Here is a 26574-nt window from a genome sequence, read left to right on the forward strand (position 1 = left end):
GTTGTGGACGTTGAAGAATTTTTCTTTTAGGATTAGATTGAAATGGTTTAGTAAGTTCCTTTTTGATTGTTATTTTCTTTTGTTTGGCACAATCCAGTTTTACCCTTTGTTCTAACCCAGTTCCTAAATTTTGCCGGTGTTTTTAGTTTTCTTTTGTTTCTTGGTTTATGTATCTTTGTGTAAATATTGATTTTATTAATTCATATGTAAAATAGTTATCACTTTGTTTATTAAAGGTGCCCTAGAATGTGAAATTGAATTTATCTTGGCATAGTTAAATAACAAGAGTTCAGTACATGGACATGACATACAGTGAGTCTCAAACACCATTGTTTTCTCCTTCTTACTTAAATCTCGTTTTTGAAAAACACCCCTGAAAAATAGGCGAATCTCCACATAACACCGACTGTGACGCAACAGTCGGGATCATTAATATGTACGACTCCAAGAATTTGCATATGCCAGCCCATGTTCAATGCCAGGCGGAACTGCGCAGCCGAAGCATAGCAGTTGCTCAGTGTTTGGATGTACACATGAACACAAAAGTATTTTTTATTTCCTTCATCCGAGCCTCTGAAGAAACAATGGGTTAATTTTATTTTCTCTGGAAATTTCCAAACATTTCACTGACGACTGTTTCCTCAACTTGGGCAAATACAGAGCTGGCCTCGGATCGAGCTACCAAGCAACACTTTCTGATGTGTAATTGTTCAAGTTCAGACAGGTAATCTTTCTCTCAAAACCGTTCAATACTGTTTATGCATCAGTAAGTCAAGCCAGTGACTAAAATATCAACTTCACATCGTTTCTTTTAGTAGGATGAAAAAAAAATTTATTTAAATTGTGAATAAATTATATAAAGAAAGCGATCAAAGAACAATCTTTCCACAGCGCGAGTTTATCTGGACACTTGCCAAACTCGTTATGACTTCAATGACGCACGTTACACTGCACAACGAAGCTCTTACTGTATTTACATGATCGTGTTTGCATTGGTGAAAGCATTAGAGAGAGTGCAGAAACTGCATTGCAATGATAAGATCTTCATGCTCGCGATCAACAGACTGTGATCTGCTTGCTCAATGCTCAGTCATCACGGCAACATTGTATGTGATGGGAATAGATCTAAATACTTTAAAAACATCTCACGATTCGTTAATCTCGATAGCTGTAATAGTAAAAACGTATAATAGCTGTAGTAAAATTATTCGAGAGAGTTTCACATGTAATACATAGCTATTTCACATGCAAGCATGTCAGCCAATCACAGCAGAGGCCGGTTACACGCCCCTTCAAACAGAGCGTTCAAATCAGAGGCTAAAATCAGGCTAGGAAAAATGCCTTTTATTTCTAAATTATGACTATTTTTTTATCTAAAAAAACATACTAACATTATAAGGGCAACCCAGGAAACATTATAAAATAATATAAAAAACCATTCTAGGGCACCTTTAAATTAAAGTTCATTTGACTTTTCATCTTGTGTCTCTCTTTATTTTCAACCCATTCAGTGATTATTGGTGACAGGGGTCCAAACTGGTTTAACGTTCCCCTTCTCAATCCCTAGATTGTTAAGAACCAAAGAAGGGTTGTGACACCTGGTCATAAAAAGATTGTGAAAAATGCACAAGTCTATAACCAGGCCAGGAATTAAAGGATAGTTGAGAAGGACCTTCCCTTTCTCCTTCACTAGGGAGGCCGCCGCACCAACTGCATCTGCCAACAACTTGAATAGAAGAGGGCAGGTTGCTGCCATCTTCAAACTAAGCATATATTGCAACACCTCTAACTTCACTGCTATTCCCACTCTCACTTTCGGCTCACAATGCAGAATGGGGCAACAGAATAAGTGGAACTCAGTCAACTAGGGACACTGCAATTACGGTTACATCCACCAACAACTTCCAATGGAAGTGGGCAGGTTACTGTGCAGCTATATTAGGCGTACCCCATCTTGCAGACTCTAAAAGCAACCCAACCTTGGGGAGTAAATATAAACATGGAATCCCATGAACAGGAGAGAGCAATGGCCTTCATCTCTGTCAACTGCCTGCTCAACTCTTAGTCCTCCTAGGAGGAAAAGTAAGAGCACTTCAGAGGAACTCGCCCGAAAGGGCTGCCAATGAAGAATGGCGGACCTCTTTCTGACTTCTGACCATTGTAAACTCAACACTCTTCCACTCCGCTATCCCTTTCCTAGCAGACCATCAGGGAAGCATGCCGGCTTATAACATCTACACCAGGGGTCATCAACTATATTTGTCCAAGGGCCAGAATTTTTCTCTGCAACACTGTAAGGGCCAGATGCTCGTAACATAAAATAAAATTAGTATTGTATCCTAAGTAATATGTTATTATTTGATAAACTAATTCTCATTCCAAATTTCTGTTATTTTTTACATATTACCTGTACTGCAGCAAGCCACCAGGGGGTGATAGCGATATTTTAGGCTTCATATTTGTGAGGTTGTCAATCTGTCCATCACTGTCATATGCAGGTCGTAGTTTGTGGAGAACACTAGAAGAAAGGCCTTCTGAATATATTTGAATGAAAAATGGCACTCTCAAAGAGCCTTAAAGGGGTGGTTCAGGATTTTGGACATCGGGCCTCATTTCCAAGTTAGCCTTAGTGTTATTTATCAGTGGAGACAGTTTTCAACAAATTTCATCCAGTCGTTCCAGTTGCATAGTTCGCCGGTGCTAGGCTAGCACGAGTCAACGGTAACTGCTTTAGCCTGCCATTAAAAACAGTTTTACCCACTCCACAGTACACCAAAAGCAAATAAATTATAACGCCAGACTATCGATGTAAATGTCTGTTAAGAGAATAATGTTAAAAATCAAACTACTCTTGCATCTCAATGATCGCAATACATTTACAGGAACTAGTTTCTCAGCAGCGGCGGAATTTTACTTTGCTCCGGTTAGTAGTACTGCGCCGAAAAGTAAACACAGAACCGAAGCGCACTACAGTCGGGACTACCTGCACTACGTCTCTCTACCTCTCTCTCTCTCACTACCTCTCTCGATTGCCTAGGTAACTACATATCACTCCGCTGCTGCTGTAGACTGTGCTAATAAATACAGGGAACAAAGTATAACTATAGCAATGCAATGAAAGGTTAGTTCGATTTCTAACATTATTCTCTCAACCAGACTGATCTCATGAAATGGCGTATGTATGACACGCCAATTCGTATTTTCATTTTTGGCGTGCTATCAACACGCATAATCGCTTTTCAGCGTGTTTATCAACGCCTTTGACTTAACGTTATATTACTGTATTATGTATATATAAATATATGACCTACCCCAACCCCGTCCCTAAACCTACCCGTCACTGGGGTTAATACCATTTATGAGTCTTCTCCTACCATCCTAGGAAAATAAATATCGCTCCACAGATGTAGATATAGATTTTGCTTCGTTTCGCTCGGACATTTAACGGCGTACACATACACGCGGAATCACTCGGACATTTAATGGCGTAGACATACACGCAAAAGATTTCGGCGTGGACATACACGCGGATAGCTCAAAATGCGTATAGATAACACGCCACTTGAATTGAAAGTGGCGTGTATGTTTACGCAAAGTCATGATGTCATGTTGTCTCAACAGACATTTACATCGATAGTCTGGCGTTATAATTTATTTGCTTTTGGTGTACTGTGGAGTGGGTAAAAATGTTTTTAATGGCAGGCTAGCAGTTACCATTGACTCGCGCTAGCCTAGCACCGGCGAACTATGCAACTGGAACGACTGGATGAAAATTTTTGAAAACTGTCTCCACTGATAAATAACACTAAGGCTAACTTGGAAATGAGGCCCGATGTCCAAAATCCTGAACCACCCCTTTAAGCGGAAAGTTGATTCAGAGAACCGTAGTTTTAATGAAGAATGGACTGATAAGTACGTATTCACAGGGACGGACTGGGACTAAAAAACGGCCCTGGACTTTGACTAGGCCCGGCCCAAAGCAATCGGTGCGCGGAAACTCGACAACAACAACAATAACGCCTGCCATGAGTGTCACTTTAACTGTGGCTCATGATACTATACCATCCAAATTATAGCTAACAGCATATTATACAATCTATTCCATGCTGTCTTAAAATTAATTTATTACTTAATAATCTTAATTAGTTTATGCAGTAATTAATCTTAGCTACTGCACAAATAATAATACCACATCTAAATGAAAATACACCATTACAAATGTAACTTCTGTATTCAAAATCTTCAAAGTTTGTAAGCATTAACTGTAACGTTACCAACATTTTTAAAAGTAAAAACACAACATTTTTCTTAATATTAGCAACTGCATGTGGCATTTTACAGCTAAAATGTTGAAGTTTAGCTGTTTTAACTACTGTAATCATTAAAAATGTAGCAAGCTGAATATCACTTCCTAACATCATCCCTAGCAAGTAACTTGCAAAGTAATTTCTGATTAATTCGGTTCGGGAGTAGTAGAGATAAAAGCCCGCCCGCACTGACAATTGATTGGTTGGGTCCTTACATGCGCTTTGTGAGGGACACGCGCACACTAGCACACACACGCAATCTCTCGCTCCCTCTCTCTCTGCCGTGCACGCGGTACGCATGCGCGCTCTTGCTCGCTCTAGATTCCGAGAGATTTTAACTAATTTCCGGACATCAGGGAGCCGCTATCAATATGCGGGAGACTTGGGATGTGTGTGGCGGCTGGTGGGCCGGCCCGCCGGCCGTCCTGTAGTACCGGCCGTTCTGTGATTCTCCAGATCACACAGATGGCCAGTCCGCCCCTGCGTATTCATAGTGCCTACTTTTAGAAATGCTGTACCTGTGTGCCTCATTTGCAACGAAACTGTCGCTGTCACTAAAGAGTCGCTGTCGCTGTCCAACTACAGGGGAAAGAAAACCCTGTGGTGAATATGGTGGAAAAGCTTGATGCCTTTGGAAACAAACTTGATCTTTTCCACGAAGATTTGTTGTCGGGGAGACAGTTAAGCAGTTAAGCACTTAAGACAGTTGGTCACAGAGAACATGAAGACATTTATCACACAGCTGAGGGAAAATTTCTCTGCCAGATTTGATGACTTTGCCATTTCCAGGGATGTCATTGGATTCGTGCGTGACCCGTTCAGTCCAGGTGGAGAATTCTCTGGTAACGTGAGGAAGGTGATGCCGCTGGACGAGGCGGCTATTCAAAGTGAACTGATTGACATCCAGGCCGCTGGTGACATGAAGGCTGCTCTCCGTGGTGGTGAAAGCTTGAGCGCCTTTTGGGGGGCTTGTCCCCAAGAGTATGACACACTGAAGACATTGGCCATGTATGTGCTCACCATGTTCGGATCAACATACACCTGTGAAGCTTCGTTCTCAAAAATGAACTCTATAAAAACGCATGAGAGGAACCGACTGTCAAACCAGTCTTTGGAGGACTGCTTGCGCATTAGCCTGACAGCTGTCAAGCCCGATGTCAAAAAGATAGTGTCGAAGGGGAAATGTAACTTCTCCCATTAAGCAAACGTGAGTATTTTAGTCTTGGGATTTTCTTGGTTTTACTTTATTTGTGTTTATTTGTTGGATCACAGGCTAGTTTAATTTTATGTGAATAGCAACATTTCTAATAACTGAGGCCTGTCGCTTTTATTTGTCATTAGAACTATTTGCTGATGTGCAAGGCTTGCAATTACCATGTCCTTCTCTGTTATGTTGATGGTTGTTATTGAGACAATTGTGCGCAAATCCCAGGCGAGGAAAATTTTGACATTTGTGAAAAAATGAGCATGTGAAACAATAAAAGATGTTCAATGAGAGCAATGCGTTTATCGTCATTTTTTATTGAAGGCAGGCTATGGCACAAGCTACAGTACTTTTCAGTAGGCTTTTTTTTTTTCATTTGATTTTAAAAATAAATAAATATAGAAACATACTTTTTCCTCTTACTAGGCTATTCCTGAATTCAGTATTATTCTGGGGGTCGTCATTCATCGCCATACCGGTTACATAAAAAAGCATGTTGTACATACTCTCACATTTAGCTAAAATGCTAAGAGGAGGCAATAAAGGAGTTAAACAACTAGCAGAGTAAGCCAGGGAGGCTGCAGCTACAGCAGTGGCCAACAACTCTCAATTGAAAGAGGTCATGCTACTGCACAGCTAACGTCTAGGTTTCGGCTTTAAAGAAATATGATTATCTTAACTCTGTTTCCACTCCTACAGAGAGTATACCACAAGGATGCATCTATATACACTCTCATCTCCAGCACAGTACTGGGTATTCCTCAGTCACCTTGCTGGATTGAATGTGCCTCTTCCTCCTTCACTGAATAATTGTGCAAGCTGTATACAAGTCCACATTATCCCCTCTAGCTAAAGTCCTGAAAAGGGGCATGAGATGAGTGGAAACTATCACGCCAGACATAGAATCAACTGACCACGTTGTTGTACGAAAAAACAGGGGAATATTATATCGGAGTAAACAACGGGAGTGTGAACTACACTCAGTCTCTGTCTAACATTTCTCATCCCCTTGTAGACTCCTCAGAGATGCATGCTAATGAAACATGCATGACCACCAGGCTAATGGGGAAGCACAAACAGACGTCACCCGACAGGAGGAGGCGGGAACCGGCGAACGATCAACATATTTTAATCATAAAATAAACAAAACGTAAATTTCAGGCCTGTTCCTCTCTCATCCTGTCGTCACTCCTTTTATCCTCCCAGAGCATTCTCTAAATTTGTAGGGCAGACATGTCAAAGACAGCCCACAGAATTATTTGATTACATTATTTATTGTATTTACAAAAACATAAAAAAATTGCAAAGTATTCAAATTTACTAGGGCTGTCAGTTAAACGCGTTATTAACGGCGTTAACGCAAACCCATTTTAACGGCGTTAATTTTTTTATCGCGCGATTAACGGTCTTTTTGGCCTAGCAAACTTTGTATTTTTTTTTCACATGCTTTTTGCAACAGGACGCAGCATGCGCGGCGCGGCGCTATGAAACCTATTCATTTCAATGGCTTGCGCTGCGCGAGGACGTTTTATTGCTTCGTCGACCAAAGCGCAAGCGGATCTAGCTAGACTGGATACAAAACAACAGGCACGACGCCGCACACACTCGTTTGGGCTTGCGAGCCGGCCAAATAGTTGGTTAACGTTACGTTTTGAGTGGATGACGAGCGCGAGACGCCGAAATGGATGTCAATAAGATTCTGAATTGAAAGTTTACTTTTAAAAAGTTGCCAAATGGTTCCATTGACAAGACCAAAGTGATCTGTGTGTTTTGTCGTTGTGAACTGAGCTATCATCATCACAGCACGTCCAGTCTGAAACACCACTTTTCTTTTCTTTTTCAAAATTATATGACATAATACAGTAGATATAAATGTTTCACATATACTGTACTAAATTATTACAAATCATCATAAGATATGAAGAGCATTAAAGATAACATTCATATCAATGAAATTAAAGAACATTCGAATCACATATTAGAAACAAGAAAAAGAAAGAAAAAAAACAATGGAAAGGAGGTATACATGTATAATTAAAATAAAGAAGAGGAATTTAATTCTTTTGAAACACCACTTGATGGCCAAGCACACACACACACACACACACACCACACACACAGCTGATGCGAATTCTCCGCCCCCTCGTCAATATCAGGACCTCGTCCTTTCACCCTTTTATTGATAGACAGTGTTACATTGTGTGAGAGATTATTTGCTCCAAGTGAGAATGTTAGTGTGAAATTGAACACAGTATTGTCAATGTTGTTTTCAATAAAAAAAACATTTGCACAAAGCAAGCCGATCCACTTTTCCATGTTGATAAGAGCATTAAAATGAGAAAAAATAATGGGACAAAAAGAAATCAAGAGACATTTAGAATAGATAAAAATGTGCGATTAATTGCGAGTTAACTATGACATTAATGCGATTAATCGCGATTAAATATTTTAATCGTTTGACAGCACTAAAATTTACATTAATGTCTGGTCACACTGTTAAATTCTAGTTTTAAAATGATGAAAAAAATATATTTCTAAATTTTATGTCTCTAATATTTGCCTTGGGGGATGGGGGTGGGGTAAGTTATCAGTTACATGGATTTAGTTAAAACCAAACCCCATTTTTACACCGTTTAGCTTCTATATTAGTCTTCAGAGTGGGCATTCAGTACAGTCTCCAATGCCTCATGCCATCCAACAGAACTCCAGAAGCGGATAATGAAAGCTGCTGCCCTGCTGAGTCCAGACACCCTTCCAAAAAGCCTGGAGCCTGCGGGTGATTGCTCCTCAACAGCTCTGAATGAAGGTAATCAGTCACTGTCTCACACTGAGAGATAGGTGAGAATATGCACTGTTCTGCCTCTCCTCAACTATAGACTGCTCAGACTCTGACACTATTTTACAGTTCATGCAGAAGACAGCAAGACAAATGAGTTGACCGCATGCGGCTCAGGTTTAGTATGAATCACTGAGCATTTTGAGTTCATCATGAACAGCAGATAGTTAATATCCAAACATAAGAAACATGTGTTGTGTTTTAGAGCTCTCACAGCTCCCCGATGCTTGCCCTGATTTTACTGTTTAACACAGAACACACATGAGTGAAGAGCTAATGATTTAAGAAATATCATTGATGACTTGGAATACAGCAAGAACAAAAAGGTGTTGAAACAATTTTCACTCATAAATGGCTAATAAAAAAAAAAAATAGTTACAAAGAAATGGCAAGTAACATTGAATCAAACATTAAACTTTGAAGTAAAAAGACTGAAATGGTATTTTCTTGTAAAAAAGCACTCCAATAATCTATTTACAACTCGAAAAAGGCATTTTTTACATTGTATTTTTATTATACTTTTATGGTGCTTTTTGGAGCTGGTTACGAATTGAATGATGCTTTAATTGAATGATCCATATTCTGATAAACATTTAAAGAAAAGAATAAGTTTGGAAAGACATTTGGGGTGATAAATAATAAATAATGACATCATTTTTATTTTTGGGTAAACTATTCAAAACTGCTTAACTGAATCCTACCCAGGTGTGTGTGTGTGTGTGTGTGTGTGTGTGTGTGTGTGTGTGTGTGTGTGTGTGTGTGTGTGTGTGTGTGTGTGGCAGGTTCCAGGCAGGTCTTTACCGCATTACAGTTCCATATCACTTCGCCAAATCAAACCAAAACCTACAATGACACTGACCAAGCAAATAAATATAGTAAACAATGGGATAAAAACGACACGACACATTATTTACACGTTTTTGCCACAACATTACCTTTTATTATGTACGGAAAGCACATACTCTCTTTCTCCCTCTCTCTCTCCCACTCAAACGTGTGCACACACACATACTGACACACTCACACAGAAAGAAACGTGTGTCCGCTTCGCGTTGTGGCGGCATTACCACCTCAGGTGTGTATTAGCCTACTTTTCTATTAATTCATTGGCCAGTCCAGCCCGTTCTCATCCTTTGGCGTCATACATGTGACGCTTTGGACATTTCGTTGAAATCTTACGCACATGGCATCCTTTAGCATCAATATGAGACGCAGAACCCAAGGCGTCATACAGGTGACGCTCGTCTAAATCCAACGCACATGGCATCGTTTAGCGTGAATATGAGACGCAGATCCCAAGGCGTCATAACCGTACCCTACTCCAGACCTAAACCTACCCACAACAGTGCGTGTTATATTGACGCTAAAGGATGCCATGTGCGTAAGATTTCGATGAAATGTCATATGGCGTCGCCTATATGACGCCAAAGGATGAGAATGCGTTGGCCAGTCATAAATTATTCCTTACATACTGTGGGCTATATATATATATATATATATATATATATATATATATATATATTACTTACAGTATATTTCTTAAATGTTGTTATGGTTTGTTGTAATGTTGTATGGTATGTTTATTTGGTTGTTATTGTATCTTTTTTTAAAAGCCAATTAAAACTGCAATAAAAAGGAAAAATCTTATTATTCACTGAGAACAGTAGTACAAGAACCAGGTTGTCACGCGTAGTCTGATGATAAAGAAGAATGGCGTTGATTAACAAAGTAAAATAGTTCTTTATTTAAACAAAGTAAATACAGGTATCCGGGGAAAAATCCAAATCCGGGGAAACAAAAACAAAACAGTGTGCATAGCACAAACAATACCGGACAATGACTGAAAGGAAATAAGGAACTTAATTAGACGTGGTGATGAACTAAATTGTTAATGAATGTCCATGACAACTAATGACTGGCGGGAAACTAGAACAAAGGAAACAGCTAACTAGAGAAAGACAAACTCAGGGTACGTTTACACGACAATGATATGCTTAAAACGGAGACATTTTTCTTTGAGTTTTCCGCTTACAGGCGACAAAACGATCGTCAAAACGATCCCCATTCACACAGATCCGCGAAAACGACAAAAAAACTCTGTATTCTGCTGCAAGGCCATTAGATGGCGATGATACACTATAGACTGAACACGTTATACGCATGTGCATGAAGTCATCGTCTTCAGAGATTCGCGTTTTTGTTGTTTAAAAGGAGACCGGTTTTAAAAACTTGCACTTTGAAACCCATTTTTAAAGGTTTGCCTTTTCAGGCACCCAAAACGCCATTGTCATGTAAACAAACGGCCAAAACACATACAAAGTTTTATGTTTGTAGTAGAAAACAGTGTCGTGTAAACAGCCCCTATGTCCATCAAAATCAAACTAAACAGAGCATAACCATGACAGAATGCCCCCTTCAGGAAGGTGCCGTAAAAAGACTGAGGAGGTGGTGAAGGAGGAAGCTCTAAGGAACATGGGTGGCGATGATGGTGGGATTTGAAAAAAATTCCCAAGTCTTTGTTGTAGCTGTTATCAGTGACAGAAATCTGCACACAGATCCAATCTATTGGTGTTTTTCACTGCTGCAGGGGCTTGCTAAGCATTCAAAAGACAAAACAAAATTCAAACAAATGTTCCACTTTTGATATACATACACTAATGTAGATCTAAAAATTTGGTTGGTTGATTAACATATATGAGATGGATTAGAACAACTGGTACTAATTTTGGTTTTTAATTAATGCATTTCAGTCCTTACAGCTCTCAAAATAGTTTTAGCATGTAATTGAACTGTCAATGTTGATGTATTTGGACTTTCTATTGCTAATAGATACACAGACACACTGCTATGAACATGTAAGTTATGCTGCTGCTACATAAATATCCTACTGCACATAAATCCTGTAAAAGATCTAGGCAGGTGGAGCTGAAGGATTTCAGAGGAACTCAGATAGCCTGTTGGAGGACCAGCTCACAGCAAACGCTGAACCAGACTATTTAAATGTTGAGCAAGCAATCTCATTGGCTGCAGGATCAGCAGAGGCCAAATCAGCCTTGCAGTAATGAAGTGATTGCTAGCAGATTGCATGTGAACCTGTGACCTCTAAAGTTTAGTGTCTGAAATGAGATATTTATCATCTGACTATGGCGTTATTTCCCTGTCAAATGTCGAGAGCGCATTATTGTAGCGCGAAAGTACATTAATATAATGCGCAAGCGTGAATCAAGCAAGAACGTTAATACAACGTTTATATAACGGGAGAATTGAACGTTCTTATAACCAAGAAATAACGTTAATACAACGTCTAAAAAACTGGACGTTTTGAAATTCCCTGGAACATTCAGAAATAACGTTTTTATAACTTAATGGGAACGTTATGAAAACGTTCTTATAACCTAAAATTGCTAGCTGGGGAAGATGAGAGATTCGCGATTGCACTGAACACGTTTTAAGTGAAGGCATATTCTCTGAGCGAGCCCAGAGAGAGAATTCTTACAAGAGAAGTGTATCTGAGAGCGCGCGAGCAGAGAGATTCGCGCTCGGCACATAATATTCCGCGCGTGCGCATAGAGATTCACGCTCGGCACATCATATTCCGCGCGTGCGCAGAGAGATTCATGCTCGGCACATCATATTCCGCGCGTGCGCAGAGAGATTCATGCTCGGCACATCATATACCGCGCGCGAGCAGAGAGATTCACGCTCGCGCATTATATTAATGTCCTTCGCGCTACAATAATGCGCTCTCGACATTTGACAGGCAAATAATGCCATATCTGACCAAGACAATCCCAGGGAGTTATAATATTAAATGTCACAAGTTCTTTTGAGTGGTTTTTGCTGCCTTAAATCAATGTGGAAAAAATGAATGGCAACTTATAGATGTCAAAAAACATCTGATAAACAAGAAATCACACAGGGATTTACTATATCCGGATACTTCCATAATCAACTCTTCGCATGGATAAAAATAATGGTTTGACCTTTCTGGCATAATTAATGAATGGAGTGGCATCATCATCATTTTTTGACCACATATAGGTACTAGTTAAACAGTGCTACATGGTTTAATTCTGGCTAAAATCAAAATAATCAATATTTTACAGAAAAAAATACTGTTATTGGCAGAAAGCACAAGTATGCGGACTAGAAATAGTGTAGCATGGAGCAACAATATATATAAGTTAAGTCTGTTAGACATTTTTGCACCAAATTTCAACCATGTTATTTTCAATGCAACCAGGTCTGAAATAATTTATCATTGGTTTGGGTTTAGGCTTGTGTTAAATAAATAAATAAATAAATAAATAAATAAGCAGTTTTATAAGGATTACATTACATTTTATATAATTCTGTTTGCTACAATGGCACCCATAGCTTGTGTGGTTCTCGATGACAGATATAGTTTCAGTGTGTGGTGGGTTACAGAGATCTCTAGGTGAGATGCTTTTATCAGTGTGCATCTGAGCAGCGACGGACACAGACAGCATCGCTGAGTGACGGCATCAGCTGTGAGCTCACACTAATGGACCGTCCTCACTAAAGTCAATAACACTCGTTCACATCGATGCCTATTTTACATAGAACATTAAATATACAGCATCCCTCTATAATATATGTGTGTTTGAAGAAGAGTTCAATTACACTCACCTAAAGGATTATTAGGAACACCATACTAATACTGTGTTTGACCCCCTTTCGCCTTCAGAACTGCCTTAATTCTACATGGCATTGATTCAACAAGGTGCTGAAAGCATTCTTTAGAAATGTTGGCCCATATTGATAGGATAGCATCTTGCAGTTGATGGAGATTTGTGGGATGCACATCCAGGGCACGAAGCTCCCGTTCCACCACATCCCAAAGATGCTCTATTGGGTTGAGATCTGGTGACTGTGGGGGCCATTTTAGTACAGTGAACTCATTGTCATGTTCAAGAAACCAATTTGAAATGATTTGAGCTTTGTGACATGGTGCATTATCCTGCTGGAAGTAGCCATCAGAGGATGGGTACATGGTGGCCATAAAGAGATGGACATGGTCAGAAACAATGCTCAGGTAGGCCGTGGCATTTAAACGATGCCCAATTGGCACTAAGGGGCCTAAAGTGTGCCAAGAAAACATCCCCCACACCATTACACCACCACCACCAGCCTGCACAGTGGTAACAAGGCATGATGGATCCATGTTCTCATTCTGTTTACGCCAAATTCTGACTCTACCATCTGAATGTCTCAACAGAAATTGAGACTCATCAGACCAGGCAACATTTTTCCAGTCTTCAACTGTCCAATTTTTGTGAGCTCTTGCAAATTGTAGCCTCTTTTTCCTATTTGTAGTGGAGATGAGTGGTACCCGGTGGGGTCTTCTGCTGTTGTAGCCCATCCGCCTCAAGGTTGTGCGTGTTGTGGCTTCACAAATGCTTTGCTGCATACCTCGGTTGTAACGAGTGGTTATTTCAGTCAAAGTTGCTCTTCTATCAGCTTGAATCAGTCGGCCCATTCTCCTCTGACCTCTAGCATCAACAAGGCATTTTCGCCCACAGGACTGCCGCATACTGGATGTTTTTCCCTTTTCACACCATTCTTTGTAAACCCTAGAAATGGTTGTGCGTGAAAATCCCAGTAACTGAGCAGATTGTGAAATACTCAGACCGGCCCGTCTGGCACCAACAACCATGCCACGCTCAAAATTGCTTAAATCACCTTTCCTTCCCATTCTGACATTCAGTTTTGAGTTCAGGAGATTGTCTTGACCAGGACCACACCCCTAAATGCATTGAAGCAACTGCCATGTGATTGGTTGATTAGATAATTGCATTAATGAGAAATTGAACAGGTGTTCCTAATAATCCTTTAGGTGAGTGTATAAGCTTGAGATCAGGACAGCACAGATGATTACACATTGCACACACAACAAATAAGGATGTCCAAAAACAAAATATTTTAAATCCATCTGCCAAGTTCTTTGAAATGTATTCTTTATATTAATGTATGGTTTGCAATAAAAACAAAACACTTCCATTTCGTTTTCAACAGCAGTGGCATCTTAAGAGATTTTTTCAAAGCTCTAATATTTTTTTTTTTTAAAGAATGTTTTCATGGGCTTTCTTGTTTACTAATGCGTGTGTGAATACTAATGTGAAACTACATTGCCATGACATATCAAATATAATAACATAAGACATATGTCTTTCTGCATGTTGGTAACTGACAACACATGTGGGAAAGTACATAAGTTGGGGACACTTAATATTCAATATTATTGATATGTCTGTACTGACGCTGTTGTATGAGAACTGAACTGAGCTGGACGATGATATCACTGCTTTCTACTGAACTGTTTTATAGATGAAATGAACTAAATTAATAATTGATGATCTTTACAACGGAACTGAATCAACACTGAATTGACTTCAGCTGAAATGCATCATTTTCCTGTTATCACTGTAAAGCTGCTTTGAAACAATCTGTATCGTATAAAGCGCTATGTATGACTTGATTCGACCACACAACACTAAAATATTTTAAATGTTCTTGCCCACAAAATCAAATTCAAAGTAAAACAAAACCTTTTTATTTTAAGAAATGTTTTTGTCATCCTTTGAACGAAACGTTTTTTTTTTAATTCTCAAAATTGTATATTATTATAATTATTATACATATAAAAAATATAAAAATATATAAACAATATAAATTAAAATCTAAAATACAATTGCAAAAATATGACAACATGTTCATCATAAAAGATTAGTGTAGATACCAAGTCATTATCTTGTATGAATTCAATTTTTAAAATACATTTATAGATTTGTAGACAAAACAAATGGTGGTATAATATATTTATATATGTGCATGAATGTGTGATTTGGTGTCCACTCTGTAAATTGAATATGCATTAAGAAATTCAAAAGAATAAAAGTTAAATGCTGTATCCTTTGGAAGACATTCAGCTTTGTAAGACTTCAGCTTTTAAAGCCATACCATAAAGTCTTTGCAGTGTGTAAAATCATGCAGTACTGCTGTCATTCATATGCACCAGTTAGAAGACAAATGAATGATGAAAAGAAAAACCTACGAGTGAAAAAAGCATTCACAAAGACACAAGCACTGATGAAGCGTTGGTGGCCAAACATATGCTGAAAAAAAAAATGCAGATTAAAAAATGCTGAGAGGCCATTCAGATTCAGGGTTTAGACAATAAATAAAATAATAATAAAAAACCTCATTCTTTTTGTGCTGAGCGCAGCTGCCGTGTGACCGTGAGATCGTGTTAATGCAAGCCCGGGCCATGAAAGAAACCTTTCACAATGAGATCACTTCAAAAGAGCTTGTAAACAAAGACAGGCCCATTTCAGTCCACCACGAACAGATAATCAAGCTTAAATAAAACCGCCTTCTCTGATCTGATACTAAATAATAGCTGGAATAGGTGGCCATGCTGGCTGCCAGTACACTTCCATTTCAACATAAAATATTTGTGTAATAAAATAAAATTTCAAATAAAATTTTATTTGACATAGAGGTGCTCTGAAGGTCGTTGAAATAGCTGTATATATCCAGCTGCTCCTGTGATGTCTGTTATTTCATTTGTGTGTCTTTGAGTTGCTGTCCCCTCACATTTCCCTCAAAAGGTCAGCAGTAATTGCTCCTAAACGCATGGAAACCTGCCTTGAATGTAGACTCACAGCACAGCCTGAGCTCCGTAAACCAATTTAAGATCAAAAAAAGGCCTCACAATCAAAAGGCCATTCAATAGATACTCACTAAAACCAAAAAATGTTTCACAACTTAAAATGAACAATTGTGATTTGTGTTCTATGCATCTTCCCATGACTTATTACCGATTAACAGCACACTGTTTTTAAATATATTTAACTACAACATATTTTAGTCTAAAATGTGCAATAACTTTAAAATAAAAATTTAAAAATAACTTTATTTTTAAATAAAATTAATATTTTGAGTTTCCATTTATATTTAATTTTGTTTTATAATTTTGTGGTGTGTTTTGTCATAAAATATTCATATTTTTTGTTAAGTTTTATCAAGTTAAAGTCTTCTTTATGGAATATAGCTATCTATAATATATCCAAGCATCATTATTATTATTTATTTTTTTGTGCCCTCGTTTTATTTAATCAAAATAACTTCCTTTCCCTCGTGCAGTGACATCTCCTCTCTTCTCTGATAATGTGTTTACCATGCAAGGGCAGGGCAATCTGTCACTCACATGAGATCCACCAATAGCAAACCACAACGATCCAACAATCCAATCAATTCCCGATTGATAAAATCAAGTCCTGCTCATATTTTTTTCTCGTTCAAGAAACCGTTTCTTGGATATGTCACTCTAGGGAAGAAAAGACAATCGCAACTTGCGTTTCATGCCGACTTGATTGAACTAAATTAAATTAAGCAGACTAAATGAACCAAATGAAATGAAAACGAGAAATGTTGCTTTGGCGACTATAGGTGAATAGCTTTTTTTTATTTCAGTTAATATTTATTTAAAATATTTAAGGTTTTAGTTAATTAACTACAATAACCCCGATTCTGCGTAAATGTAGTAATGACTCAAGTATTACCAAATCTTTCAGAAGGAATTGGAATCCAACAGAAGCAATTAATATCAAAAATCTTACAAAAACCTAAGTAATTCCTTCTGAGGAATTTGGTAATACTCAAGTCATTACTAATGGGTTACCATGATCTTTACATTAGAAGTAATTATACATATATTGCATTAATCACATTCAATATGAACCTGCATATAGTAGTTCTTAGTAGTCCTTCCGGGAGTTATGGAATAAATAGCAGTTATTGATTAGCTAAAAGTGAACTACCACATTCAACTGAGTGCTATTACTTACTAATCAGAGTTTCTTATTAGTTAATAGCAGTTATTAGAATGTTAATATTGTGTTACTAATTTGTTCCTGTGTATAGTTATTCATTAATGACAAAATAATAAACTGAATGTCTATTTCTAAGTGGACCATCGAAATAAAATTCGATACATTTTTTTTACAGTAAATTTAAATTATATCCGTAATACCAAAAATGTTGCTTGCATATTTTTTCAGTAAATTTCTGGCAACCTAAGCTGCTTAGCTGATTGGAGATTGGTTACTGAAATGCTGTAACTAACTACTGATGTAGGAATCATACACTCTTCAAACCCATGTTTGCCGAACATTCATTTGAATATTAACTGGGACACATCCCCCATCATGATCTCCAAAAATGTCTGGTGAAAAAAGTTCAGCAGTAACCTTTTCAAATGAAAATAAACAGTACCATATCTTGAGAATATCCAATGCACAGTCCATACATGGCATCATTACATATCCAATGATCAAAAACACTAGACAGACCAAATAAAATAACACTCAAACTAAATCCAGAATCATGTGCAAGACAGATATGCCTAATATTTCAACAACTATGTGCATGTGGTCAAAAGGACACCATACAGCACGACAGCTCTAATTACTATGGGTTGCCTACCTAAATCCTCATAACCTCAAAGGAACTGTTCTAAGGTCTGGTTTTGGATTGGGTTGCTGACTCGTTCAGTACTGACCTGCCATCAACAGGACGTTCTGGTAATTACAGAAAGTAATCAGTTGGACTGTAGTAGAGCTTCTTAAAGACCTCCTGTCTGGTGAAGTTGCGCAGGGTCCAGGCCTGAAGGGGACTATCATCACAGTACTCCACCGTTGGGCCGTACGTTCCATCCTCCAGCCGACTGAGGGTTAGACACGACTGGGTGATGATGTGGAGGAAGGTGCGTTTCTGATGGTTCCCATGTAACATGACAATAAACCAGGTATGGGTACTGGTGAAAAAGAGCTCAAAACATGGCCCAGTCTCTTACAATTTAAATGACTGTTAATATTAAATAAAAAGATGCACAGCTAATTGCATATAACTTTTATTGAATTGCAATTAACATGCAATTAAGCGTCCGAAAAAGAAATAAAAAGTGTGAGACTGAGACCACAAATGATATTCTACTATCGTTATAATAATAAAAAACATTACAAATTAATTGAAAATGTGAATTAATTTTAGAATGTATTTGCTTTAATGACAGCAGTACTTGAACTGACATGGACAAAACCTGATGATCCAGGTTATTCATGACTTTCAAATGTTTCAAAGAGACACACACAGACGTTCTAAACAAGGGCACAAACTAATAGGAGTCATGGGAAAAGGTCAGATGTTGAAATGCAAATGTAGGGCTGGAAAGTCAGGAAATAAGTGTGGGTGTGTAGTTTGTATTTGCTGTTGTCTCGTAATGACAGAAATCAACTGTAATGGGGCTGACTTGGCAATGCTGAGTTAATGGCTCTTTTCCTTCTAAAACAGCTATTTTTAATAGCTAATTGGAAACAGTGCCAGAAACTGAGCACATGACATCTCGGTAAACCAAAATCATCAATTTCCACATGCAGTGAGAAGAACCTGAGAGCTATTTTTAAAGCAAATGTCTGTCTCTCCGGTTGCCAAGTATCGAGTAGTCTATGGATAAATTGGAAACTGAATCACAATTTAATGGTGGCAAATTCTAGGATGTGAAATGATGTCAAGATCATCTTTCTTTATGATTTGATCATTTATAGGACTAAAGTCCTGCAGCACAAGTCTCCAGGAGATGGAATAAATACAATGCCCTAAATTAGAGGCAATTTAGAGGTGAAAACTAAACACTGGATTCATGTCTGTGTCCAACATTAAAACCAAAGCCACCGAGGGGATGGAGATCTATTTTTAGATGCTTCTGATTTCTTGCGCCCCTTTGGGATTCGGCACCAATGTCCCTTATGGCTCAAGTGTGATGTCTTCTTTTTAATCAAATGACTCATTTATTTTGATATATAAGCACCACAATCGACCTAGCTGACAAAGAAGTGTCTGTTATATTAACATAAGTATCGATGAGATCAAAGATCTCCAACTTTTTCTTTATTCAGTTGTGGCGTCTGTGAAATGTGTTTCTTGATATCTTGAGAATGCTATAATGAATCTCAGATATTGATTTTGTAATATTCACAGAAAACAAATGCCCACGGAGGCTAAGAGGAGATGTTATAGGGCTGTATGTGTATAGTAAACAAATATATTCCTCCATGTCATCACTCTAAACCGACTTACAAAGATGTCTGTATATGAATCTATGCAAGTGTGTTTCTAAACCATTCACAATGTGACTCAAATACAGTGGGAGTCTAGTTCACAAACATCACCACCAGAATACTGAAACAACACGCAGCAAAACACAATTCAGATTATCTTACCTTAAAGTCATACTCCCATTTGCCAACATACTAAGACATGCACACAAAGAATAGTTTCAATAAGCTTTCATTAATTTTCAGGGCCAGCAAGTGCACAGCATCTCAAATACACAGTTCTGCTCCAGACAAGGAAAAAACATGACACACTACAAAAATAAAGGAGCACACAAGGTGGATAATAATATGATATGCAGCACCATCTGGTGGTTAAAAGCAGAGATTTTCAACTAGTTGAAGGTCTGATGTGATATGGTTGTGGACAACAGGGCAATAACAATGTTAAATCTGGAAAAATGAGTAAACATTTTCATTTATATATATTGTTTTCTTTCCATAAATATGTGAGCATGTGAACGACGAATGTGTCATATGACTAATTAATACATTGCAAGCTTGAAAATGCAGAAGCGAGAATGAGATTTTTGAGCTATAGCAGAAGGGAAGAAGAAAAGTTATATTTAAACGAAATTAAAGATGACCATTTTCAATTCTGGATGAGCATTCCTTTAGGGTCTCAACCCACTCTGTATGATCTTTGTGAGGCTCAAACTTACAACTTTTTGAGTCCTGGGACTCTTCCACTGCATCACACCAATAGATTTATCATTTATCCCATGTAGCAATTTTCACTTGATTGCACTGCAAGTATCAGAAGATTAGTATGGAGGCAGCTGAAGCTTTACTCGCAAACTACATTTCCTGTTCTACATAAATAAAGGTCAATAAAGGTGAGAACCAGACCCGTTATAAACCTAAATATGCTGTGATTAAATTAATTGAAAAGTGTACTGTCGTGTCCTAGTAGTAATAGAAGATGTTTGCTGTCGTAATGATGACAGCAGGGCACAAAAGAGTAGTAAACGTTCAGTTCTCCGGCGCGGTTGTCAATCACACTACATGCGTTCCGCACCCGAGCCCGACTGAACAAGCGGGACAGGGACGGTTAGGTGAACCGCACCCCGGCACGGTATGGAGCGATCACACTAGTCAAACGACCCAGACTTTGGGTCAAACGTGCTCGGGCACGGTTTAGATGGCCTAGTGTGAGTACACCCTTAGTACAAATTAAACTTTTCCTAAGCTTATCTCGATCTAAATATTATGTACAAGTATAGGGCAAGTATCCTTATAATTTAATACTTGTCAGTATAAACCAAATGTGGTTTACTATATACTTAACTATACACTGTACCTTATATAGTACTACTCAGTTTTTTAAAAGTATATCTTTACATAAAAGGTAGACTAAATGTATACTCTCTTATTTTTCATATATAATTATACTAACAACTTGAATAAACTACTTTTTTTATGTGGGAATAATTTGCATAATTTGATTTCTATGTTTCACTGACTTCGATTCAGTGTGTGCAAGAGTGATGTGGTTGTTGTGTGAGGTATATTCGGTGTAATATGTACCTCTGCATCGTATTCAAACATCTGGTTTCCTTTCATGTGGTGGCACTTCAGCATAACAACAGGTCCATTAAGCCGCGATGCATCCAGACACAGGTCATCAGTACGGATCTCTTTATCAGCAGTATATGAGAACACCTGCAAACAGGTTGATCAACAGGGAATTAATTGTGTTAATAATAATGAAATTTCTTACTTTTTATGCATTTATTCCTCTACAATTTTACTTGTGATCTCCCTAAATGAGTTCCCTTTCGTAAGGGAACTCCCGCTGCATCGATACTGGACGTGTGCAAGCCACAATGGGGTTATTACAGGCATACCAAGCTGACCTCCTCAAAGAGGTGGATGATAACTGGGAGGTCTCACTCGACGGTATTACAATGCAGCGTCTCGTTCCCTACTCAGGGAACGAGGGTTACAATAGTAACCCGAGATGTTTTCCATGCCACTGTTCTATAGAGTCAGCAGTCTAAAAAATATATTAACACCACGATTAGTTTTAACAATATGTAGCTAACCATTGTATATCTACATTTATTAATTCAAAATCACCTACGTGTATTATAGCTGCATATTTATACTCTAGAATGCTTTGACGCACTACCACACCGCATGATCCCTAAGGGAACGTCAGCCAATTCCTCCAAGTTGTTAAAACGTATAATTTGTATTAATTCAACATTCAAAAACAGACATGTTCAAAATCCAAAGCTTGATTGTCAGTAAGACTGACTTACTACAGGTGAATTATTTCCAATACCTCCCTTCATGTTTTTACAGTAAACAATTATATTTTAGGATATTTAGGAAATGTCTGTAATATAAAAGTTTTTTTTTTTCTTTTACCATGTTTCAAAGGTTGTAGTTCCTAGTAACCAGACTGACTTACTACAGGTGAAATTTTACCAATAGTTTCCTGTATTAGGACTACTGTAATTCACCTAAAGGTTTTTTTTTTCATGTCCCAAAGCTAGTGGTAGGTTCCTAGTGACCAGACTGACTTATTACAGGTGAAATTGTGCCAAAACCTTCCTGTAATTCTGCAATTCACCAAATGGTTTTTATTTTTATTTATCAAATTATATTATAATAAATTATACGTTTTAACCACTTGGTGGAATTACCAGACGTTCCCTTAGGGATCATGCGCTGTGAAGCGGGCCAAACCATTCTCGAGTATAAATACGCAACTATAATTCATGTAGGTGATTTTGAAGTAATCTTTTATGTCGATATACAATGGTTACATATTGTTAAAACTAATCATGGTATTGATATCTTAAGATTGCAGACTCTATAGAATAGCAAGGAAAACTAACTTTACCGCGCTTCGAGAGCCCTCTAGTGGTCGGGAGCATTTCTGTGTTGCGGCTTTATTCCGTTGTGTTGTGGCTTTATTTCTTTGTGTTGTGGCTTTATTTCTTTCTGTTGTGGCTTAATTTAGTTGTGTTGTAAACTTATGTTTGCTTTTTAAATTTCGTTGTGTTGTGCACTACTGGGCCGCCATAATATCCAGACCAGATGGAGGACCTGCACCTAGACATGACCACAACGCATCCCTGAAGTGTCAGCAGAGACTGTGTCAACTAGACTCTTCCCTGTGAAGGCCTCATCGACACGACAGCCATCGGCACTGATCCTCAACAAACCGTCTCCATACCCATGTGACTCCGATCTTCAAGATGGAAACTAGATAATATTCTGAATGTTCCAAACCAATCTGACTTCTAACCTGTAATGCTGCCTGAATCATAATCATACACTGTTCATTTGTTGGCCAGAAGAGAACTGGCCCCCTGACTGAGTCTGGGTTCTCCCAAGGTTTTTTTCTCCATTCTGTCACCTGATGGAATTTCGGTTCCCTGCCACTGTCGCCTTTTTCAACTTTGTCACCTTTTTTTCACCATTGTTGGCATTGGCTTTTGACTTGCTTAAGCCTAGTTCACACTACATGATTTTAAAACGTCGGGCTGAACTGTGCGGTTCACACTACATTGCTCTCTGTGAAATCAGGAGTGTTCAAGTAGTTGAGCTAGTTCACACCACACGACACAACGCGATTGATCCGCAACAGGAGGTAACGCACTACACGAGTTGACAACAACTCTGTCACCCAACGATTCTATCTATTCTATCTACAAACCACGTTTTGTCACGTAAAATCACGCGATAAAACGAACCGGAAATGACGCGAAACAGCTAGCGCGCCTATACCCAGCGAAGAAGACGAAGAAGAAACAAAACGCGAACATGCCTTGGTCTGATTGGCTGTAGCTCATGACATCACGTGAGCTTGAGTCGTGCGACAGCTCTGGATATCTAGCATGCTAGATATTTTTCTGGGCTCGGCAACGCGTCTGCGAGCGTCTTTGATGCGTTGTTTGCTCTTTCATACTAACAGATTGGCGAGCGTTCATCGCCCGCTAATCCCCCGCGATTTGCATGCGATAACACCCTGACCACGCCCATATGGGGCGGGATCTCACTCACAGAATGTAAAGACAGTGTCAGCCATCTTTCTGTAGAAGCTAAGCTAACTGGCTCTTGCCTCTTGGTCTGTGTAGAAAGTTTGTATAGTAGGCTAATCACGATGGCGGAAGGTAGTTTTAAAGTTAAAATGGTAGAAGGGGATTTCGAAGATCTGTTGCGAGAATCTGATGCTCGCGGCTACCTGTACGAGCCGCAATACAGCGATAAACAGTTGCGGGAGATGGAGGAACAAGAGACGGAGCAGCTGCTGCAGCAGGGGAGCGAGACCTGAGCCCGGCCAGACTCGAGCTGAGGCGGACTGGCGGTGTCAGTGCTCTCGCTGTGCGCCTATGGAAACAGATATAGAGTCCTATTGAATCTCAGCGATGCCATTTTCTTCTGGACAAGATCGCTGAATCCGCAGAGCTTTGAGTGTAAAAGTGGTAATATTAATTATTTTTTCAATTAAAAGTTATAACTCACATTGGTTGTGGTTCTTTTTATAAACCTTTGGTGTTACTAGAGTATGGATTAGCCTAGATAATGCATAGCTTAGAGAAATAGTGATTTCAATTGGAGGAAAACAGTTCATATGCAGAGCTACTAAGCTACTCTGTTGACATGGTCCTGCCTTGCATCATATTTTTAATGCGAAAGTCTAAGTTGTGTTATATACATTAGGCTAGTACATCCCGGACGGTACAACGCAATTTAGCACCATTTCGATGGAAATTTATCAAATAACTCATGATGTATCAAAGCAAGCCTAGTTGTATCCATTTTTCGGATTCTGCCGCCTGTAACCGGTAGGCGTGGTTTGGGAGTGGCCTCGTAAGGGCAGCAAAGCAAGTGCATTCTGGGAGTTGTTGTCTTTCAGCCACATGAGTAAAAAATAAATTTTCTGCCTTTTCTCAGTCTAGAATGCTTCAATTTCAAAAATAATTTCACATTTCTACTATATAAATGACCAATATTAAATACACATTCATCTTCCCAGAGGTGAAGTATCCCTTTAAGCTGGACTGTGACGCTACTTTCTTCTGGAATCAAGCTTTGTTGCATTATATTCCTGTTATCTCTGTAAACCTGCTTTGAAACAATCTGTATTGTAAAAAGCGCTATATAAATAAATGTGACTTGACAGCTTTCTTACCTGGTTGCCGCCCATTCCATGACAGTTGAAGAAGCCAACCTTTTCATTCTCTTTACGGCCCATGTTATCCACACACTGATTTGTCTCAACATTTCTGATCTATTAACAAGAGGACAATGTCTGAGGATTTCGTACAATGCAATATTCTTTTAATTTAATTTATAATAGTGCTGGGCAACGATTAAAAATTTTAATCGCGATTAATCGCATGAATGTATTGCGATTAATCGCGATTAATCGCGTTGTTGCGCGCAAGAGTGAATAATGAATTCTAAAGTAGTGTATTGCGCACTTTTGATTTAAATGTACTGCTATATACACAAAAGTGCAATAACATGTGGTTTGCAAAAACTTTAAACAAACAAGGTGCTTTATACCAGCAGTATTACCTTTACACAGTAGCAATAAAATATTTATTGTAAATCTCAACTTAAACATTAATGTAATCAAATCAAATATTAAAACAAAGCTATGCCACATACCAGGGCATTACCTTTAATCTAGCTTGTTAAAACGAGTCCAGTTTTCTTGTTTTTTTCTGAACAGGTATCAACAGGTATCTTTTATCAGGGAGCAGCAGAAACAGTCTATGTAGTCAGAGGTCATGACCACTACTACAAGTCGACCAACGTTACTTCTCTGATAGTAGCTTAGGTTTGGTCATGACATGGTTTCCCACGTACACTAGATTACATTAAACAGATGTAAAGCCCAATTTATACTTCTGCGTCGAACTCACGCCGTAGCTACGTACCTGCTGTGTGTAGCGCGCGTACCCTGACGTGCTTACCGCAAGCGCTGTGATTGCTAGAACCGCTCCCTGCGTTTCACATGCATGTTCTCTCTGCATGTTTAATTGCGCGTCAAGGGGGACAACGACGCAGAAGTATAAATAAAAACCAACGCGTAGTCTATAGCGTAGAGGCTCCGGCGTAAAGGCCAATTTATACTTCTGCGTCGGGTGCGCGCAGTAGGTACGGCGTAGCATACGCACAGACGCGTACCATACGCCGTACCCTTCGCCGTAACCTGACGCGCACCTCCTCAAAAATGTAACTACACGTCGCGACGACGCGGACCGCAAGATCTGTGATTGGTCGGCTTGGTAGCATCGCGTTTCCTCCTATGCATTTCCGGCGTGTTCTTCTGCACCGCCCGCCATTTTTAAATTCTAAGTACAGCGAAACTGTTAAAAAAACTAAAAATGTACCTTTTCCACCTCGATAAGCTCCAACTCCAACATGATCTGCTCTCTTTCAGTCGCCATTGCTTGTAGTAACCTAAACTCAAAACAGCCGCGAGGAATCTTCTTCTTGTTGCCGCGAGGAATCTAAACACAGTGGAACATTAAAACCCTCCGCCGCCAACTAGCGTTTCGGCGCTGTACTGCAGAGCAACGCAGACCTAAACGCAGAAGTATAAATGCTCATGACGCCGTCGCCCACGTGCGTAGCCTACGCCGTACACTACGGCGTACACTCGACGCAGAAGTATAAATTGGCCTTAAGTCCGACGCAGAAGTATAAATCAGCCTAGAGTGAGGTGAAGTGGTCGAGCACAGGTGCAGCGACAAGCGGGTGCGTTCCTGTGAAACTGTTGCGGTCATGCTCGCCTCACGCACGCGCCCGCGCTCTCCTGTTGCCGAAGTTGAATTGTCTATTTTTGTAGCTACACGAAGCGCAGCACAAATCATTGGAAGAGACTGGACCTCGGCTCGCTGTTTGTGAGTTTCCCAATCTAAATAGTTATCAGGACGTCATCAACAGAAGGGAATTCACATGGCAGAGCATCCCCGCTAAACTAAACGCAGGTAAAGTTATGTATAATTTTAATTTAAGTTAAAAAGGCTACAGCTGCGTAGCGCACAGAAGCCATTGCCATGG

At 39.0% G+C, this 26574-nt stretch overlaps 1 protein-coding gene across 3 annotated transcripts in view; it reads right to left on the minus strand.

The window, feature by feature from the left end:
* Nucleotides 1-26574, minus strand: part of galnt13 (UDP-N-acetyl-alpha-D-galactosamine:polypeptide N-acetylgalactosaminyltransferase 13) — a 103832-nt gene that overhangs the window by 18739 nt on the left and 58519 nt on the right. The window contains exons 10-13 of one of the 3 annotated variants that reach the window (XM_056252237.1): nucleotides 24692-24790; nucleotides 21070-21204; nucleotides 19651-19680; nucleotides 17931-18142 (exon numbers count right to left, since the gene is read on the minus strand). In XM_056252237.1, coding sequence (XP_056108212.1) covers nucleotides 17957-18142; nucleotides 19651-19680; nucleotides 21070-21204; nucleotides 24692-24790 — 450 coding nt within the window. In that variant the 3' untranslated portion in view covers nucleotides 17931-17956. The remainder of the gene's footprint in view (nucleotides 1-17930; nucleotides 18143-19650; nucleotides 19681-21069; nucleotides 21205-24691; nucleotides 24791-26574) is intronic. The other 2 variants (XM_056252238.1, XM_056252239.1) reach the window with 2 other exon arrangements.

The sequence above is a fragment of the Rhinichthys klamathensis genome, unplaced genomic scaffold (genome assembly GCF_029890125.1).
Source record: "Rhinichthys klamathensis goyatoka isolate OS25496 unplaced genomic scaffold, OSU_Roscu_1.1 h1tg000093l_1, whole genome shotgun sequence".
NCBI classification, from domain to species: Eukaryota; Metazoa; Chordata; class Actinopteri; order Cypriniformes; family Leuciscidae; genus Rhinichthys; species Rhinichthys klamathensis.